The sequence below is a fragment of the Lycorma delicatula genome, chromosome 11 (genome assembly GCF_047948215.1).
Source record: "Lycorma delicatula isolate Av1 chromosome 11, ASM4794821v1, whole genome shotgun sequence".
In the NCBI taxonomy this organism is placed as follows: domain Eukaryota; kingdom Metazoa; phylum Arthropoda; class Insecta; order Hemiptera; family Fulgoridae; genus Lycorma; species Lycorma delicatula.
Genome location: NC_134465.1, coordinates 28144999 through 28165861, shown reverse-complemented (window position 1 = coordinate 28165861; position 20863 = coordinate 28144999). Strand labels below are relative to the sequence as shown.

Genomic DNA, 20863 nt, shown 5'->3' with positions numbered 1-20863 from the left:
AACAGCTGACTAAGCTGGGGTGTATGCAAGAGGGGGTTACCGGGTTTGAAACCCCCTTGAAGGTTTAAGTATATTTTAATATTAGGTCTATGTAAAATAAACATACTATAAATTTACACATATATTTGAGTATCTTTTTAAAAATCCATCATATTCCTCCTCTAATTTTTTTACTGAAAGAGTAAAAAAATCTATCAACATAAGATACAGTCCACTATCCTTCCTTCTTCAATAATTTAATCCCTGTACTGGGAGCTGTACAGTATATCACTCAACTTGCAACACAGTAGCAGTCATTCAGCACTCTGAGAAGGTGGCAGTGCTTTCACTGGCGCGGTGGGTGTCAAAGCATATACACCTCCATGTCTACTGAAAGAAAGGAAAGATCATCAAAGCCATGCTGTTTATTAAGGAGGTACGATAATAATATCGACCTTGTAATAAAGTAAGGCCGACACCATATAAACTTACTTGTGAAACATATTGTCAGGTCAGCTCTGCAGTGGCAGCAGTGCATATATGAAATACTGTACAATGTTGAGCGGTATTCACTTGTTAGTCTGAGTTCAGATTTTGTTGTGAACATTCGTTTAACGTTTTGTGCATTTCGCAGTTCATACTGTTAAATAGAAATTTCACATTATCGTTCCGTGTTCTTTAATACGTCTAAGCAACCTCAAAATTCAATTTTACAATTTTTTAGCAAAAAGTCGTGTGCTGGTAGTGATTCTTGTAACGTTAGTTAAATTTCATATTGCCAAATATTTCTTTGCTGCCGCAACGTGATGATGGTGTCCCAAATATTCTTTCTGAAACTAGTTTCACACCTTCCTGTGAAAACTCAGCTGGTGTTGAATGCACATTGATATCACTTAATAATGTTGACGTGTCCGCTGAATCATTTATAAGTGATAAGTGTATTGTTCTAGTTCCGAAAGCTTCAACATCTTCAAGTTATAGTGAACCACACACTTATGATATTGGTGTTTACATAGGAAAAGACTTGTCTAATGAAAAAAAAACTGGATATCTGGGACAATAACTGCGAACCAAATCCAGGGTGTGTTTTTCCAACAAAAGGAAAGAGAAATTTGCGATTTCAGTTTAAATGGCTTTACTGTTGGAAGTGGCTTGCATATTCCGAATTTAAGGGAAGGAGTTTTTGTAGTTTTGTGCACAATGGTGTTGGATCTGGCAAGCAACCCTTAGGTCAACTTTGCAGTGAGAAATTTGACAACTGGAAGGATGCCGTCGAGTGATTTTCATAACATGAGGAGTGTCTTTATTACAAAAAAAGTTTGGAGGTAGCCGGTACTTTGACTGAAATTTCATGTGAGAAGAAAAAGTCTATGGATGTGGTAATACATACTGCAGCAACTCAAAAGAAACTAGAGAGAAAGAAAAAACTTATTCCTGTTAATAAGAGTATTCTGTTTTGAAGGAAACAATGTATCGCTCTGCGAGGCCACAGGGATTCGGGACGAATAGAGGTCATGATGACCCAAAACCAGAAGAAAATGATGCTAATTTTAGACACTTCTTCTCTTTTGAACTAAGACTGATACTGTATTAAGAAATATGTTGATGTGTAGTGTTGGAAATGCGCAGTACACCAGTCCTAGGATATAGTATGAAGTAACTGAAATGTGCAATGACCTGATTATTTGAAATCTCATTAAAGAACTTAATGCCTTCAGTTGCTTCTCTATTCTTGCCGATGAGATGTCAGACATATCAGGCTTAGAACAATTATCACTGTGTGTTCGTTATGTTGATAGAGAAACTTTCACTGTGAACAAAAACTTTCTACAATTCGTACCATTATATGATGTGACCAGTAAAGGAATAGCAACAGCGATATTAGACAAGTTGCATTCATTAAATGTAAACATAAATAAGATTCGTGGTCAAGGGTATGACAGAGCTATGTCCATGTCAGTAAAAGTAAATGGTGTCAAGGCAAATGTAAAGGAAATAATTTCATCAGCTTTACATGTCCACTGCTCAGCACCCAGCCTCAACTTAGCAGTATCCAGTGCTTGTGAAGTAACTGCCATTAGAAACTTTATGGCTACAATATTGAGTCTGTACAGATTTCTTAATACCCTTAAAAAGCAACATGTTTTAAAATCGTCAATAAGTGAAATGTAAACTACAACTTCACGCCGTGAAAAACTCTTTCAACTTTGCGCAACACGTTGGTTGGAAAGGTATAATTCTGTGCCGCGGTGGTGGAATTGTATGATCTCATTATTGCAGCCCTTCAAAATATATCAGAATGGAATGACAAAGATTCGTCCTTAGAGGCAAATTCACTTTTATGTGCATTGACTGACTGTCAATTTGTGATATTGCTGCTTTGTATTCAGACTGATTTCTTTAAGTCTCCCGTTGTGTAAATTCCTGCAGACTTGCTGAAAATATTAACAGAGAAATGAAATGTATTCGCAAAAATATTGATAAAGAATTTTCAAAAAAATTTCCATTTGTACTTCTAAAATTTTGAATAGGTTGGGGTTATCCATTCAAAACCCTAGCATGGAAGCGCGAGCAAAATAGGTGTAAACTTGGCCTTATCATTAGTGACGCTAGAACTTTACTTCTCTGTCTCTACTTTTATTCCATTTCTGGATACCTTCATGTCCCAATCAGATTCGCGTTTCTTGAAACACAAGGCAATATTGAAAGGTTTTCAGTGCATTTTACCTACGAACTCAGACCTTCTGCCCCTGCCGTCTCAAGAATCAGCTTTCACTTAGCTCACAGAATTCTACCTCAGTGACATAAGAAGCGGTTGCCAGGATGACCTGAATAACTAATTAAAATTGTGGTACAAAAAAATTGCACGTCTTGAAAAGGGAGACCAACCGAAAACTGCCGTAGATAACCATGTCAATCCCAACATAATACTGAATATATTCACTTGCTAGAATTACTAGTTGCGCTCCCAGTGTCCACATGTACAAATGAACGATGTTTCTCAACATCACGCCGTGTGAAAACATTTGCGTAATTTTACTCGAAATACACGTTTGAGTGGATTACCACTCCCTTACATACATAGAAACTTTAGTAGAGTACTTATTTGATTGATTATTTTAATTCCTTCATAGAATGTAGATTCATTATTATTCTTCAACCTCGGTGAGTTCCATATTGACATGTGTTTAATTAAATTTATTTCATTATATTTGATTGCTTCCATGGATTTTATATGTTATGTAAAGTGTCTTACCTATCGTGTACAAATAACCGTTGACTAAAATATATTGTTATTGAATAGCGTAAGTGTAATAATGGCATGTGGCACTAGCACAAGCGTTTTTATTATACAAAATGAAATAAGATGTTAAAAAATATTGTAGCCTACGGTTGTGAAAAAAATACGTTATAGAAGATTTTATTAGGTTATTTATGAATGTGTTATATTAATACATTGTAAAATAAGTATATCGTAACATGGTATATTTATTAATAATGATAATAAACACACAAAATTAAAAATACCGATGTCAATTGTAAACAATTTTAATAACCTCCCCCGTTAACAAAATTCTGCGTACGCCCGTGTGACTAACAGTGTATTGCTCTTATAACCGTGGATATAATTAAAATAATGAACCATTTGTTTATTCTGACAAAACAAAAATAAAATGGGAAACAAAACTTAAAAACATAATATTATGTTATCAGTATATTTTTACAGCAAAGGTACATTTAGAAAATTTACTTTCATAAAACTCGAGAAATGGGTCAAGAAGACTGTCATTATATCAATCAGTTGTAAGTTATATAAAATATGAAAATCAATTGTAAAATCTACAGTATTTACTAATAACCTACATAGTGCAACTTCCCATATATCAGCTGCGGCAGCTGATATACGAGTATTTCGTTCTTGATTTGCAGTAACCTTTTTAAAAACTCAAATGCTGTTAAAACCTCTAAGTTGTAAGCTTAAATTTATTATTTTATCTAATAACTCATGATTATATAGAGCTAGCAGTTTCTGTTATCAGTTATAATTAAAAAAAAACACAAAGTATAAGTATACTTTTACAATCTTTGAGTTACCAGATTAAGATATTTTCTATAATTTTAACTGTCCTGTTGCTCCAACTTTGTCACATTTTTACTGTAACTCTGTCTCAATATTTTTTTAATAGAATCAAAAATAATAAAGTGCAATAAAGTTTTAATATTACAAAAGTAATAAGTATAAGTATAATTACAAGATAAATAGTTTAGCATCTTGTATTGATATTGATTAAACTTTTTCTCAGTGTTTTATCTTTTTTATATAATTTATCATTTTCTTAGGAATTTTCAAAAGATGAATGTTATACACCTATTTTGATTTGATGTTTGTCATTTCTGTCCAGTGTGTTAATCACTTACTTTTTCTTTTGAATACTACTGCCAATAACTTTTGTATATGTCTAAAGCAGCTACATCCAACCGAAAATCTTTACCAGGCCAATAAAATTATACTAATCTGAAGTGAGCTATAGTCAAAATTTATACAATAAGTAAGTTTAAATTCAATAATAATAATAATAATAGTTGGAACCTTGGAAAATGTTAGCTAAAATGTTGAGTTAAAATTTCAACTCAAATATTTTTACACGCAACTATATTTAAATTATATGTTTGTTATTTTAAATAATGTGATGTGTTACATCATTTATAAAATTAAATGTTAATGATAACATTATATACTTACATAATCATTATATTGTAATTATTAATTAATACAAAATTTGTTTATCTGCTAATTTTTTATTATCAACGAGTAATTTAAGGAGGCATGACAAACTTGATTTATCAGATTCTCATCTTTTATGTACTATGTTGCGATTTTTGGACTTCACAATTTTCAATTTCAGAAAAAATAATTTGTGAAGTTATGTGGTTCCAATAGCAACTGTAACACAGAGTACTAGTTTCAAATTAGGAGACTTATCTTGGCTATGTTTTTGGTAATTTTGAGTTTAGTACTTGATTCAAACATGTATTACAAATCAGTACTTGACTGGAGGTCTGTCAATTGTAATTGTAAGTTTTTTTGGGCAAATTCCACCTTTAATTGTAGTATCTTTTGAACTTACAAGATCGAGAGATTTTTCTGTTAAATTTATTTGTTTGTTGACTTCCCTATTAAAAATAGAAAGTTGAGTGGTATTCTTAATGTCTGTTGTTTTATCCAGAACTAGTGAAAAGCACACAAAATTTTCTGTAACTTCGTAAGTGTTACAGAAATTTCAGTTGATATATCATTAATTCTGCCTGCCGCAGTTTGATGAGACAGAGTGATTTGTGTGAAAGATTTAATTGTAATGCAGCTGTCAAACATTTTTTCTTTGATATGCTTACCATTTGAAAAGGGTTTAATTTTTCTGCCAATGATGTGAAAAACTAGCATTCTGGCATGAACAATTGCATTTGATTGTGTTGCTTATTTCTGGAATAATTTTGTTGAGCAGTCAGGCTAGTTTCAAGTAATTTTAAGCTGTTAAATTTTATCATACTTCTGATGAGAATGCCTCTTCATGTTACACGATTGGAAAGTTGAAATAGAATCATTACAAATTAGGCATACAATTTTATCTTTTACTGAATCAAAAAAGAAATAAGTCTTCCCATTCTTTATGAAACCGTCTGTTCTTATCTTCATCTCTTCTTTTCTTCTTTGACCACATGATAATAACAATAGGTGTCTGTATTAAAAGCCAAAAAAAAAGAAATATTACAATATTTATTAAATGTTATATAATGCTTTGCTTACTTATTTACAGTAATTTGTATACTTCTTCAATTTCCGCTATGGTTTCAATAATTTGCATTACATTTAACTAAGCATTACTCACAACTAAACATTCTTGGAACAGAACAGAATGCAAGGATAACGGGGGATACATATCCCCCCTGCATGGCAAAGGAGCCTGCTGGGTCTTTCTTATTATAGCCGGTATATTTTTATTTAGTCTAGTTCTCTGGTTTTCTACTGCCCATGATCCCCATTCCTCTACATTTTCATAATTTCCCCCACTGCTCCGAAATAAAAACATGTTAGTAGAGCCACTATACATAGTGAGAGAAAGCTCTTCATACATAAAGTATATAGCAATGCCCAATTAACAGAAATTTCACAAAGCAGTTTTTTTGTTGTGTTAGATATTTTATATTGCGCTTTATTTATTTATTTTTATTAATAGTGATTTTTTAAATATTATTTATTTAGAATCTGTTTTAATTTTTGTTGAACTTTTTAATATATAAACATTAGTATCTAAAATCTTAAGGGCTGCAAGTTGGACATGCCCGATCTAAAGGCTACTTTTTTATTTTTTACTGCTTGGATCATGGTTCAGACCTTTCATCATACTTACACTAGCAAAAGTTAGTTTGTTAATGGTGGGCTGTGATTATTACAGTTTTAAGATCAAGTTGCATTTATTCTAATGTAAACATTTATCATGAAAAGAGCATCACAAGTTATACAAAGGGCATTAATAGATTATTTTTTAACGTAAAGAAGTGTTGAATCTGGTAATTTTTATATGGTTTTGTAAGATTATTCCTTAATAAACCATATTTGGAAAAGGTTGGTGTGATGGTTGCAGTGCATGCTGGCTTCCAAGTCAGCTGTTCTTAAGTTTGCTGTCTAGCAAGGGTTTGGTATTTTTTCACATTCAGCTTGTCTTCATTTGTTCTTAAAATAAATTATTGTTTTTCACTTTTATAAAATCAGACAATAGAATTACTTTCATATTGTGCAGCAAAAATTTGTCCCATGAGAAAGGAAGAACCTTATTATTGTTTTGTTGCTGTTTTTAACCAGTTACCTAACTATAAAAAATGTCTTATTTATTTAAAATTAATTAACAAATTTGCATTTACTGCAATAATATTACCCTATTGATGAGACTAACTAATAATATTAATTAAAGTAAAATTTTCTGCTTTCTCAGAAACCTTTCTTTGTGATTAAAAAAATCCCAAGATATTGAAACGGTCTAATCAGTAATTCACTTGAATGTTGCCTATCACATTCATGTTTAAGTTTCCATATATCAAGCAGCTTCCTGAATTCTGATTTTAAAAATATAGGTATGTTTAAAAAGTAATGTCTGTTCAAATATGTTACTATGAAAATTACGTGAGCCTTTTCACTCAAATAGTAGAGGGAAAATATTATTCCTCCCATCTCAAATAATACTACACTGATATCACTGCAAATTTTCAGTCAAGAATGATAACATACTAAAACAAGAGTACTAGTCTAATTCTTTACATTTTTAAGTTACTAGTATTGTTTGTGATTTTTTTTTTGTATATAAGGCTGTGTACAGATAACCATGTGGATCTCTGCAGGATAAATATGTATGTGTTATCTTATATGTATTTATGACTTGATTTAATAAATAAATAAAGTAAATAAATATAATTTTAGTTTATGTCTAAGAAGAGATGTTGTCTTGTAATTATTTTTTAAGAGCAAAAAAGTAAATAAAAACTCATGAAATCTATAAGACATTCTTAGAAAAGTATGAGTCATGAATGATCATGAACATCAGTTATGTGCATTTTGGTGGTAAAATTATCAGTAATGACCAATTGTCTATTTTGATGAGTTGAATGTGTTTCATCAATAACTTTTAATGATATTTCTTACAGTGTTAATCTTTGCTGACTTTTAACATTTGCTTTCAGTCAGGAGTTATTATCTATGTTTGTTTGTATAAGGAAACTAAGAAATCTTTGTTGAACACTCAGAAACAAATGTACAGGAGCACTTTGGTGAAAAAGTTATTTATCAGTGTGATAATACTGAAAATCACAGTTAATTTTATTGGTGAGGAACTGTGTGACCTTTTCTGCGTAGTCAGAAAATTAAAAGAACATTTCTGAGAAATGCATTTTGAAGAAAAATTAATAACAAAGTAAAAAAAAAATCCAGTAAAAATATTCTTATGGGAGTTGGATGGAAACTAGTTCAGAGAAATTTACGATAAACTCATTTACTTCATAAATGTTTATCCAATTACATCAGTTATTTAGAAAAATGAAAAGACATGTATATTTCATTTTTTTGCATTGATTTTAAATAAATGATGTAAATCAAAAGCAGATATTACCTTTTGAACATTCTTTTATATGTACTTAAATATTCTTTAATAAAATCTTCCAAATTTTTATTTACTTATCAATTGACTTCATTTTATGTTATTTTTACATAATTTCATTTGTTATGTGTTTCTAATTAATGTCTTCTCATGGTTTTCCTTGAATCTTCCAGCAAATATGGAACATTTTTTCTTGTTAAATTTATATTACAATATTTGCTTATTTCTCCTGTGTATATGCATACACACACACACACACACACACACAGAGTATAATTTTTATTACTATTGCAAATTTCTGTACACTGTATATTTATCAATTTAATTTTAACTGATAATTATATTTTTCTATTCAATTTTTCAGAAGGATGAGTTAATGTGTCTATATCCAGCTTTCTGTAACGGTTTTGGGGAATCTCAAAAAATGCTTCAAGCATGCTCTCAATCAAAACCAGAATTCAGGAAGCTTCTTGATGTATGGAAACTTAAACATGAATCTGGTAGACAACATTTAAGTGAATTACTGATTAGACCGGTTCAACGTTTTGGAAATATTTTAATCATACTGAAAGGTTAGATTTATCGATCAGCTAGTTTTTTTCTTATTAATTGTTTGAAGACGATTCGGTTACACCTTCTATAATAAGATTATTAAATGATAATGAGATGAAATTTTTACCTAATGATAATATTCAACATGACAGATTTTTTATTAAGCAGGTTTTTTTAGTATGTTAGAAGTCCTGATTTTTTCCCAGTTAGTACTTAAGTCACAAGGTTTTTGTACAAGGCCTATATCTATAGAACCAGTAATGGGAAGCATGTGATGAAGGATAAGAAGAGGTGGGTGCCGAGTTAAAAGATCTACCCATCAGGATAGATTGAGGGAGTTTACAATCAGGATAAACTTCCTCAATCTACCTTTTAGTCTTTGAGGTTACAAACAAGCATTTCACTTTTATTATCCAATCATACTACTAACAGGTATTGCATTCTTTTGGGTTGTTGGGTGAATATAAATTATGTGGTTTGTAGGAGTTGGCATTTCTTGAGAGTATTTTAGTTATACATTCACTTCTTTATAATTATATAAAATTGACAATATTTTAAGGAAAAGAAAATTATTTTACCACTTTAAAACAAAATATATACTATCTCAGCAACTTAGAGTATATTAATTAAACTGGAGTAATTGCTCTGAATAATAGATTGAATTGATAGAATTCACTTTCATCCTTAGATTGAAGAAACATACAAAACAGAATACATCTCGTAGAGACAGAATAGATATACAGAGACATAAAATATGATAATTTTTCATGTAACACATAAAAATCAAAAACTGATTATACAAGAACAACTTATGAACACATTTGACAAAAAACAAGCAATTATAATTTAAATCGAATATATTGTTCAATTACATATGAAGGAGGTCTAATAATGATTGTTTTTATGATGGACCTCAGTAACAAGTGTCTCTGTTAACTCCATTGAAGAAGGAGCTGCTAATTAGCTCTGAAGGGTCCTGTGGTAAAAGAATTTCCATGAAGTGAGTTTAATAGTTGTTATTAATTTTAGTGTTATATCATGTTCTGCCATACTGTTCAGCAAAAAGTAGCGATTTTTAATTTTGGTTTTAAACATACTTAGAAAAAATTTGATTTTTGGATGATTGGTAAATTATTATACTTCAATTTGTAGAAAAAATATATTATTTATAATTTTTTTTTTTATTAAAAAAAATAATAAATTTTGCGAAAATTCTCATATTGTAATCATATTTTCAGATATGCTTCATACTTTACCTGTAAACAGTCTTGCTCAGTCAAAAATACAGGTCGCTTTAAAAACAGTGGAGGACATACTGGGAATTATGAATGCTGATAAAGCACGAACTGAAAAGCTTTGTTCATTATTTGAAATTTATAATTCCATCATGAATTGCCCTGTAAGTAATTATTTGTTAATTTAATTTATAAATAAGTTTGAGAAACAATTTCTGAGTATGAGAATTAGTGTAAAATCCTTTGTAGAATTTTGTTACCTCTGTAGAATTGTTCACTATTACTGCAAAAAAAAGAAATCAAAGAGAATGAAATATTTATAGTTAGTTTTATCAGTAATAAAATTAGAAAAAAATACCAGTAAATAAAACAGTATATTTTACGTAATAAATTCAATGATTTTTTAAAAAATTATATATACAGTTTTTTTTACCGGAATCCATCAGATTAAATTTATAATTCATAAGAAAACTAATAGTATTCTTATTGTTAAAATTTGATTATAAATTAAAAATTTATTTTACAGGCCAACCTTATTTCATCAAATCGGTCTTTGATTATTAAATTTTTTGGTGAAGAATTGACTGGTAAGATGGCATCTAGTGGAGATTTTCTTTTATTCTTCTTGTTTTCTGATATTATTGAGGTAATGAAAAAATGTAAATAAAATGTTTTAATCTTTTATTGTAATAATCATTATTTCAGCGTATCAGTGCTGTTGTCAAAGCATTATTCAATCAGTTAAGTGTGATGTAATGTGCTGATATCATAGTGTCGTTGACATGTACAATACTAGCGTTTCTGTTGTCCTTCATTTCAGGCAAAAAAATTATGTATTAGTTTGAATGTTCTGGCACACTGTAAGACTCATTTATTTATATTAGTAGAGTTTGCTCGAGTTAAAAAATTTGTTCCTGTGTTATAATAAACCTCTTTAAAGATTTTTTTTTCATTTCATCATTTCTTAGCTTTGGTATATACATCTCCTTTTTTAAATTTAATTTATGAATTAGAATACTGTTAAATAATTTAAAAAAATTCTTAACATATTCTAAATAGTAAATAAAAAAAAACATTATGAAAGGATTCAATATTAGAAAAAATCTTTGCATCCTTTGAAAAATACTTTTTATTTGTACAAAATATCAAAATATGCAATTATTTATGTTTACTTATTATATACAGAGATGGAAAAGAAATTTACATAATTTAATAATAAATTTCATTTTATTGACTTTTTTATTTTATTAATTTGTTTTCAGTATAAAAGTTCCTTATCTGTTTATTTAAAAAAAAAAAATTGTAAATAATATATAAAAAAATAATTTCTTCAAAACTTTTGCCATGATACATAGTCCACAAGACTATAGTATGTAGAAAATCTTCAAGAACAAATTATTACATTATAAATGCAATTTTTCAGTTATGGCTCTAGGAGAAAGAAATATCTTTATTAATTCAAAAGCTTCCATTTTTTTCTTCTTTTATTAGAAAATATAAAGTATAATTAATAACTTTGTAAGATAAAACCTAATTTTCATTTATTTTTAATTTTATCCTTATGTTTTTTGTTAAAATCAATCTATTGCTATTATTTCTGCAGTCAAGACAGTTAAGTAATTTTTTTAATCTGTTTTGTTTGTATTATCAGTTCAGTATATTAGATTTGTTAATTTATTGTTTATAATTTATATTTTTTCTGAAAGCAGGAGCAGATAAATGTGAAGAATACAGAACAATTAGCTTAACTAGTGTTGCCTGCCTACACAATTTTTCCGTTCTACCTGTCCCTCCAATATTAAAGCGACTAATAAATCCTGTAAATGTTAGCAATTGCTCTTCTATCTCTGTATTTGAACCCTAATTTTTTTTAAATGCTGAACATTTTATTTCAGTCTACATTATCGAATGCCTTTTCTAGGTCCATAAATGCCAAGTATGTTGGTTTGTTTTTCTTTAATATTCCTTCTACTATTAATACAGAATCCTAGTTAAGATTTTTTTAACTAGTTATGCATCAAAAATCTTAACTAGGATTCTGTACAGAAGAATTGGAGGAGAGTGGAAGAAGTGTTAGGAGAAGACTAATTTGGTTTGAGGGAAAGTATAGGGACAAGGAAAGCAATTTTAGCACTCGGATTGGCCAATTTAGCTACATCAATTGGCATGGTATCGAGGGTGCTGTTGCTTTCCAGTCCAATCGACGATGGTGACTGTCCTGATCCATACACTGCCTGTACTTTTCTCCAAACAACTAATGATGGAGTTGTCCGAGAAATGGTATCGACATAATTTAGCCGTGCAACGTTCCCTTAATGCACTCCACAGTCTTCTTTACACTAAGGAGCAGCAGGCTGCCTTGGTTTTCCTAGAGGGATATAGTCACTTGCCCTTAAGTAGGTATGCAAAATTGGAAAGTTAATGGAGCGCGTTAAAATTCATGGCTAAATGAATTTTGTACCTGATTCAGTCTGCTTTCCCAGCCACCCATCTGCATAGCTGATTCCGAGGCAACACTACACTATTATCGACCGAGATGACAACCAGTCTATGATTACTTCCAAAGAAGTTTTTGAGCACAAGTTAAGATGTGGGAGTAAGGTTGCTGAACACAAGGATAGATTGATGCATGAAAATGTACCTGATGAATTCTGCCTCAGTTGATCAACTACAATTATAGTGCCATGGGAAGAACATGATGATGAGCCCCATGATGTGCATTGAAAAGGAATTTGGGAATCCTCATTGATATCTGAATATGCACATATTCATTTTAATTGGCGCCAATACCTTTACTGAGAGGGATGTTTGTCGCTATCAGAATATGGGCGGTTATTACGATTTCCTTTAGGAGCAGAGAACAAATTCACTGGGTTGGTCTCATGGTGAACTCATTATCGCAAATCAACTGATTTCAAAGTCAAGAGTTCTAAGGTTCAAATCCTAGTAATGACGGTTAATTTCATGCAGATTTGAATAAGAGATCGTGGTAAGAGATCGTTTTCTTTGGTGGTTGGGTTTCAATTAATCACACATCTCAGGAATGGTTGACCTGAGACTGTATCAGACTATACTTCATTTACATTCATACAGTAATACCTTACCCTCATTCTGTAATACATTACGGTGGTTCTGGAGGCTAAAGAGAAAGTGCACAGTATGTGAAGGTGAAGGTCTCCTAATGAAAATTGTAATACTCTCCCATATTCCGCTTGCAACAAATCCGTGTAGATATTGGCGCCATTTTCCCTCAGTTTGATAGCCGCATCTTTTGCAGACGTATTTGTGGGATGGAGGTGAGTCTCCTGCAGACACAGTATTAAAAGATTCTCTTCCTTTATTAGGATTTCAATATCCTCACTGCGAGGAGTAGACCACAAACATTCAAATGTTACGTTCAAAAACTTGCTCCTTGATGCAACCAATTTTTGTTGTGACCAAAACCCTGACACTGAAAGGAGCAGCGTCTTGGTATGTATAGTTGCACACAGACAGAGCTCTTATTCTCTCGAGAACAGTTGGAGCAGAAAAGGTTAGGTTAAGTGAATCTGCATTCTTCTTCATGATGCCAGACAAGTCATGGTAAAAAATTACTCCCTTTCTGGAATTTAGTGTATTATGTGGTTCCACTATTGTTACTCAGTCATTACTTCATTGTTTCCTATGTATCTAAGGTATACGAGTTTCTGACTCTGTGCATCGTTGTTCACCTCAATCAACAGTGGTCACTCCTAAGCTTTTTAATTGATTTAGGTGAGCCAGAAATTGTTACTACGTATTTGTTTATTAAAATGGGAGAATCATGAGTTGCAAGCTCATGTGTATTTAAAAAGTTTATTTAAAAGTTTATTTAAGAGAAACCTTACAGAAGAAACTTACATTTTATTAAGAAATCTTACATTAGATAACTTAGCACTCTGTTACATTGCTTGTTTTTATTACGTTACTTGTTTCTAGATCACTCAACACATCTTTGGCTGACAACATTGGTCAAAGTCTTTTCAAACCTTCAGTTTTATTGGTTTTTCCAAGTGCATTAGCAACCACTGGAGAAGTATTTAATTGGACAGACATACAGTTCCCATGAGGTAATGGGACAGACATATGGTTCCCATGAGTACAGATGATATAACAGACCACTCCAGTTGATTGTGCACATACTGGAGTTACTGGAGTTATGGCTTTATGGAATTGGGTTCACCCTGGTGCCCAGAGGACTCAGTCCTCTGGGCACCAGAGGACCATAGTGAGTCTCATTCACTATGTAGAACCATCCACCCATTGGCACAGTTTCCACCTTGAGTTACAGTTGGATTTTGTAAGATGTCATAACACCACCAACTGTATGTGTAAGAAGAACAGTGTAAGGTGGTGTTATGTTGCTGTGTAATTGTGTATGTTTCAATTTATGTAGAATTTGTGGTGTAGTTTATACTAAACCACCACATAACTAACCCCAGGAAAGAAGAATGTTGACAATACACAAGTTGTTGATTAAAAAGGACCCACATTTAAAACTTGTTTATGAGAATCTTTGAGAAAAGAATGCATAGTTAATAAACAAGTTCCCAAAGGTCAATAATTCAAAGATTAAAGAGGATTAGATGATTAAATAGGATCTCAACTAAGACCAAATTAAATGTTAGAACTTTGCGATACATTAAATAAAGCTGAACAATACTGCATAGACGTTTTAAGAGTTCTTGCCAGAATTTCTTCAAGAATCACATGGCAGACAGCAACAAAGAAATACTGTATAATCTTTTAAAATTTTATTGTAACATATCTTTCTTAAGCCTACAACATTTCTTATGACTATGATAATACTTTTTGGGTAAAATAATCGTGTGTGAGTATGTATTTTAAATACTTAATACTGAAATTTTAAATAATTGTAATGTTTACATCTACATTCTTTTGTGCTAATTCTAAAATTAATTTGAATTCTGTGTAAAAAGTTCTGTTGTATTCATATCTTTTTAAAGTATTTCGTTAAGAAATTTATGAAGTTTTATTACTTTAGTTATTGTATCCTTGTTAAACAGGTTTGTCGTGTAAGAAAAAGTGTAAAATCTCTTATTTTGGCCGGTGAAAAAGAAAATAGATATTCTAAGGTTGCAGATGGTAAACCATACAAACATCTTACCACTATATCTCTTGCTGAACTGAAAAGAGTTATAGATATACAGGATGATGATGGTTTGTATTGATTAATAGTATTTTAAAAACTTAAAAAAAGTATTAAAACTATATCAACTCTTAAAAAGTAAACTTTTAATAAGCTGTCGAAAGTGAAAATTTCATTTATAATAACCTATATGTATAAAGTTCTTTTTTTGATCTGCAATATATTAAAATTGAGCATTCACTTCACCTTAAGAAAGTAATTTTAGTCTTACATCATTTGCAAATAAAATAACAGAATATACCTAAGAGATCAATCTGATTTCAAAAGGTTTTAACTCTGCAACCGTTCACCACTAATGAACGAATCATTTAGCATATAAAAGAGGGAATTCTAGAGTTACACTTGATTGCCAGCAGGTGTCTTCCTTGTAATATGTTTCTTATAGTTTGCATCATTATGGCAACCCTCCAACAGAGAGTATTCTGTGTCCTCTGCTTTAACAGTTGCAAGTCTGTGACAAGCATGCAGCAAGATTTTCATTGACAATACATCCTACTGCTCAGAGCATTTGATGTTGGCACCAACCAGTTTCAAGAAACAGAATATTTAAGTAAAGCGAAATCAGCAGGTTGCCCCCTGTGGATCGAATGAAAATGTTGAGCACTCCAACAATTGGTACAAGCCCTCTGCTGAGGTAATGAACAATGACGTGTGGAATTTTGTGAATTCATCGTCGACAAGCAGGAAAAAATGAGGCCACATCTCATCTAAGTGGAAAGGTGAATTTCCATAACATAGGATATGGGGGATCAGAGTCGCTACATGCAACAGTTGAGTATGAGAAAGATTATCTAAAAGTCAATGTCTTCTGTGCTGTTATTCAAAAAAAGGTTTACGATCTGTGGAAAACAGCGTTATGGAAAACTCATATCTGGAAATTTTGCAAAACTGACTTTTCTCACAGTTAAAAGCATATTCTAATAAATACATTCTTCAGCAAGATGGAACACCACCATCTATCATTGTTAAGAAATGCTTGAATTTGCAGATTGGCCATAAGGTACCTGCTGATTTGACATTTCACCCTGATCTCACGTCAACTGTGTGCGATTTTTTTCTTCTTGTGGGAGGGGGATTTGTGAAAAATTATATTTATATGCCACCTCTTCCAGCAATTGTAGAAAAACTACAAAACCATATAACAACAGCTGTATCCGGAGGGGACCATATTGAGCATTTGTGAAAATTGTAAATAGATAAAATTTCATATTCAAACATGTATATTCATTTGTTTAAAAAATAAAACCTTTTGAAATCAGATGAATCTTTTTTATACATAGTGTGCACATGATAAAATATTTATTAGATAATATGAGTTAGTCACTGTATTATATACTGTGTAGGTGATTGTGTGTCTGTGTATATGCAAGTCCATGCTTACCATTTTATTTAAATGTATTATTGAATTTTTCAGATGTTAAAAATTCATTCGCATTAGTCTATCGGAGAGATTGTGATGTTAGAGAGACTATTTACTGTATACGTTATTGTGAATTATATATTAATAACAGTGAATTATCAAAAGAATTGTTAATTAAAAATATTGCACGTTGTATTCAGTATATTAATAATTCTTCAAACTTTGAAACATTTTTAGCTTCATTACTACCTTCTGAAGTCGATATGTTGAAATCAAATAGTAGTGGTTGCAAACGAAATTTGTTTAACACCATAAAATCACTTTTTTAATAATGTATATAGATTTCTTAAGTTTTACTCTTGTATTTTATTATATTATTATGGCTGTAATAACTATTGCAATACCAGTGATTCAGTCTTAGAATATTCTGTTTTTAATCAGATTTTAATTATTTGTATGATTTTAAAAAAATATTTTTTCTTGTTAAAAAAAGCAAATTTTTATTAATAAAAGATAGTAATACTGTTAAAATTTTAGCTTTCATTGTCAATCTTGTCTAAAAAATCTTTTAGAAAAATTGTCAACAAATAAATGTATATGAGGAGCTGGGTGGAAGAAGGGCAATTTTGTTAAACAGTAGTTCCGAGATAAATGCATTTGAAAATTCACACCTCATTAGTGAAGATTATATTCATAATTTATTAAACTGAATGAAAACATTAATTACCATTCGTTATCATGCTCTATTTCGACAGATAACATTTTTTGATAGGCAAGCTAAAAATTTTGACACTTAACACTTTTATTTTGTGCTCCCATAGCATAAGAAAACAATTCTACTTGTAGACAGATTAATTGTTTTTACTTATGCAGTCGTACAACAACGAACAAACACTGTCACAGTTTTCATCCCCTTCATTCTCTAATTATCAATAAAAACAACTTGAATTATCATTGTGTGTATGAATATTAAATATATAAAATCACAGTAGTCTCTTATAAAACTAAGCATTAACTACCAGTTTTGGAAAAGGCCTGTTTTGCCTGAAATCAAATTCAAGAATTAATAACGATTTATCATTTACATATTGTGATATATAGTTTTATTTTATTTCTTTGTACATTTCAAATTTTTTTCAAATGTAGATCATATTTCATCTTACATGTATTATTGGCATTTTCTTTTAAGAGTGATTTTATACTGAATACAGAAATCGCAAATGTCACTTCTTGATTGTCTAAGTGCGTATTAAAAATTAATTTTTTAAAATACCTATGGCATGTTTCATATTTCATTTTGAAATACTTATCAGTTTTTTCTTAAAATATTCTTCAAAAAGCTTGTATGGTCTTTTAACACTAAGCTCAGGATTATCATATTATAATTTTCTTCTTTTTTGTAAGGAATTGTAAGGCTTTGGGAAGATGAAATGGATGCCCAACGTTCTTCAGTCATTTTCCAAATCATGTTCTTAATCTTGTGGGATCTGTTTTTATGTTTACCTCTCATGCTCTTTATGCTAATTTGCCGTTCATTTAAAAAGGTCTCAAAAAGATCAAAAGAATATACTTTTGATCCTGATTGATTTGGCACATTTAAACTTCTTAGTTTCTATTCTGGTACCTTTTGCATTTTGATATGATTCATGTTTGTGTTTCTTTTCTTCATACTATTGTGTACTCTTCCAAGAAGATTTGTTTTAACTTCTGGTAACCTTTGTTTCTTTCTATCTTAGATGAATCATATAATTCACTGCTACTCATACAATCAATTGTAGAACTACTGTCACTATCACAACTAATACTTTTGTCCACAGAACTTATTTTATTATTAGTTTAAAGCACAAACAAAATACTGTTATAAAGGTTTGGTGTGATGTACCGTCAACATAGTTTCAATACCTTGCTGTCTGGAAGAAGAGTAATATTGTACCTTCGCAAAAAAAGTATAGCTCAGCTGATCTTGAACGTATTGAAATAGTTCCGGCAGAGTCTGCTAGATAGCATTACATGCTATAAAATAAAGAAATTTTCTGAAAAAGGGCATTTTGGCAAAATTACCCTTATTCCACCCACCTCCTCATGTTAAAGGAGTTCTTAAAAATATGTATAAGATTGTCTTTGTTTAGATATAAGTATACAAAATAGTTCATTTTCATTACAATATTCATAGTAAACTGTTTGTTGATATAATTATTTATGTTATGTATGGTACCTTTACAACTTTGTTGTGGTAAGTAGATTAAAGATTGCCTGAATCTCTGAATTGTTTTTTTTTTAAATTAAAATTTTTTTTTTTACTTTCCCATCTAGCAGTATAGCAGAGCTATAGCTGTAGAAGGGAAAGTATTGCAATCGGTCCAATTTCAGCATATGCTGTTTTAACCGGATCTTGACAGTTTGACAACTAAGCAATCCAGAAATCCAAATGTAAATTTGTTGGATGTTCATATGTATGCATGGATGTTCAGTGTCTCACATCTTATACCTCCAGAACTACTGGACTAGTTTGGACCAAAATTGGTCAGATTACTTCTATATATGGGGCATTAAATTGCTTCTGTATAATGGCATTGATGCCATTTCAACTTAAAATATCAAGGGGGTAAGGTGTAGAGCAAGGTAACCCTCAGTATCTTGAGATTTCACTGAATTATAATCTTATTTTTCTTAGACAGATTTGTTAATAATTGAAAAGTAATAATATTTGCCAAAAAATTTTTTTAAAAATCTTTCCCCCACCCAAAAAATGTTCTAAACTAGTGGCTAAGTGGGTATACTTGTGTCTATAATATCCCCTTTCACCACAAGGAGCGCTGATGTACATCTGTACAAAAAATATTATATTTAAATAAAATTGTAAATATTTTAAAATATGTTGTGTGTGTGTGTGTGTGTGTGTGTGTGTGTGTGTGTGTGTGTGTGTGTGTGTGTGTCTAATTCGTGGATCAGAAAAAACAGGAACGTCCTACAACTATGTTATCAGCTTTTTTAAAAAAAGTTTTGGATATTTATAGTAAACTTAAATGTTTTTAAATAAAATCGGATACTAATTTTTAATAGCAGATTAGTTCAGGTGTAAAGTTTCACGATAAATGTAATTTTTCAAATAACGTGGGTACTTGGTAGAGCAAATATAACATATGTATTGGTATGAGTACAATCCGTATTGTGTGCTTCATAAAGAAAATGGAACGAGTATAAACACTTCTACAGTGATTGTTGCAAATACCTGAATTACATGCAATATTTATTTCTTTAGGAAAGTTAGTTTCTTTAGAAAGAAAGTTTTAAAAAATTTTTGAATTTGCTGATGTAATGTAAATCTGTATGTAATGTATGTATGTGATGTAATGTAGCAAACTGCTATGATTATAACAACTTTTCAGAGTTTTTTTTAGAGTATCTTTAAACAACTGAATCCTTAATTTTTTCCTGTGCACTCAACAAAATGTTGTTATCAAAGCTCAGATACAATATTTATATAGTACATAAATAAATATTAAAAATTAAATTAAAAACTAAAAACCCAAAAAATGAAATAAAACCACAATGAAATATTACATCAATAATCTAAATTAAAACAATAAAATTATCATTTTTTATATGCCAAATGGTATAAATAGCTGAAAGTTACTCTGGAATACACAAATATTTGAATATAAACAGATGACTCTTAGAAATCGTAAAAGATTAGATAATATTGTTTTATTGTTCCTAAACTTATTTCTCATGTCAGCCCCTAGTTTAAATTTGGGATGCAGTGCTGCATAGCAGATACAATCCACAAGGATGTGGTGCACAGTTACTTGGCAGTCGCAACGAGCACAAACATGCTCGCTGTTGGGTGCATCTGTTGTGTTATCAGATATCCAAGAGTGATCTTGGTGTGTCCTATTTGCACATGGCACAAAACAACCTCCTCTTGACAATTATTTCTGCATGAGGAGCTGTGTTTTATTCATGTTTTTTTTTCAAACATGAAAAAAACAATGGAACACAGTGTTCTTAACTGGACGAAGTTTATTGTTGTTGTCACTTTGCCTCATCATGAACCACCCTCTTCAGAAAACAGATAAGATCATTTGAGACAATACGTCTGGTGAAAGGAGGTTGGGAACAAACTTCTTTTGCTGCATCATAAGCATGCTCATTCCCTGAAATTCCATTATGGCTAGTAATCCAGCAGAAGCTCACAATTGTATTACATTGAGTCATTTGAGAAATAAGACTCTGAATCTCATATACAATACGGAGTCTGGAGTTCATGTCACTAATCATTTGTAAGGCACTCATGGAAACTGAGCAGACAAGTATGTGTTGAAATGTTGTGCGATTATATTTTTAGGCCTTATTAACAGCATACAGCTTCGCAAAAAATATACTGTCAATGCTGGGAAGG

General features: G+C 30.8%; 2 protein-coding genes across 3 annotated transcripts in view; both read left to right on the top strand.

The window, feature by feature from the left end:
- The window catches only part of LOC142332174 (protein ECT2-like), a 42003-nt gene extending 23276 nt beyond the window's left edge, over window positions 1-18727 (top strand). Inside the window, exons 8-12 of one of the 2 annotated variants that reach the window (XR_012758189.1) lie at window positions 8491-8698; window positions 9917-10077; window positions 10440-10500; window positions 14959-15112; window positions 16516-16651. Coding sequence is in view for 1 of the 2 variants with exons in the window: in XM_075378453.1 (XP_075234568.1) it covers window positions 8491-8698; window positions 9917-10077; window positions 10440-10559; window positions 14959-15112; window positions 16516-16790 (918 nt within the window). In the remaining variant the exon portion in view is untranslated. Of the gene's footprint in view, window positions 1-8490; window positions 8699-9916; window positions 10078-10439; window positions 10560-14958; window positions 15113-16515 lie in introns of both variants that reach the window. The other variant, XM_075378453.1, reaches the window with a different exon arrangement.
- Window positions 18728-20631: 1904 nt separating this feature from the next.
- Window positions 20632-20863, top strand: part of LOC142332494 (xylosyl- and glucuronyltransferase LARGE2s-like) — a 57538-nt gene continuing 57306 nt past the window's right edge. The window contains exon 1 of the mRNA XM_075378945.1: window positions 20632-20730. Within this exon, the coding sequence (XP_075235060.1) occupies window positions 20632-20730 (99 nt within the window). The remainder of the gene's footprint in view (window positions 20731-20863) is intronic.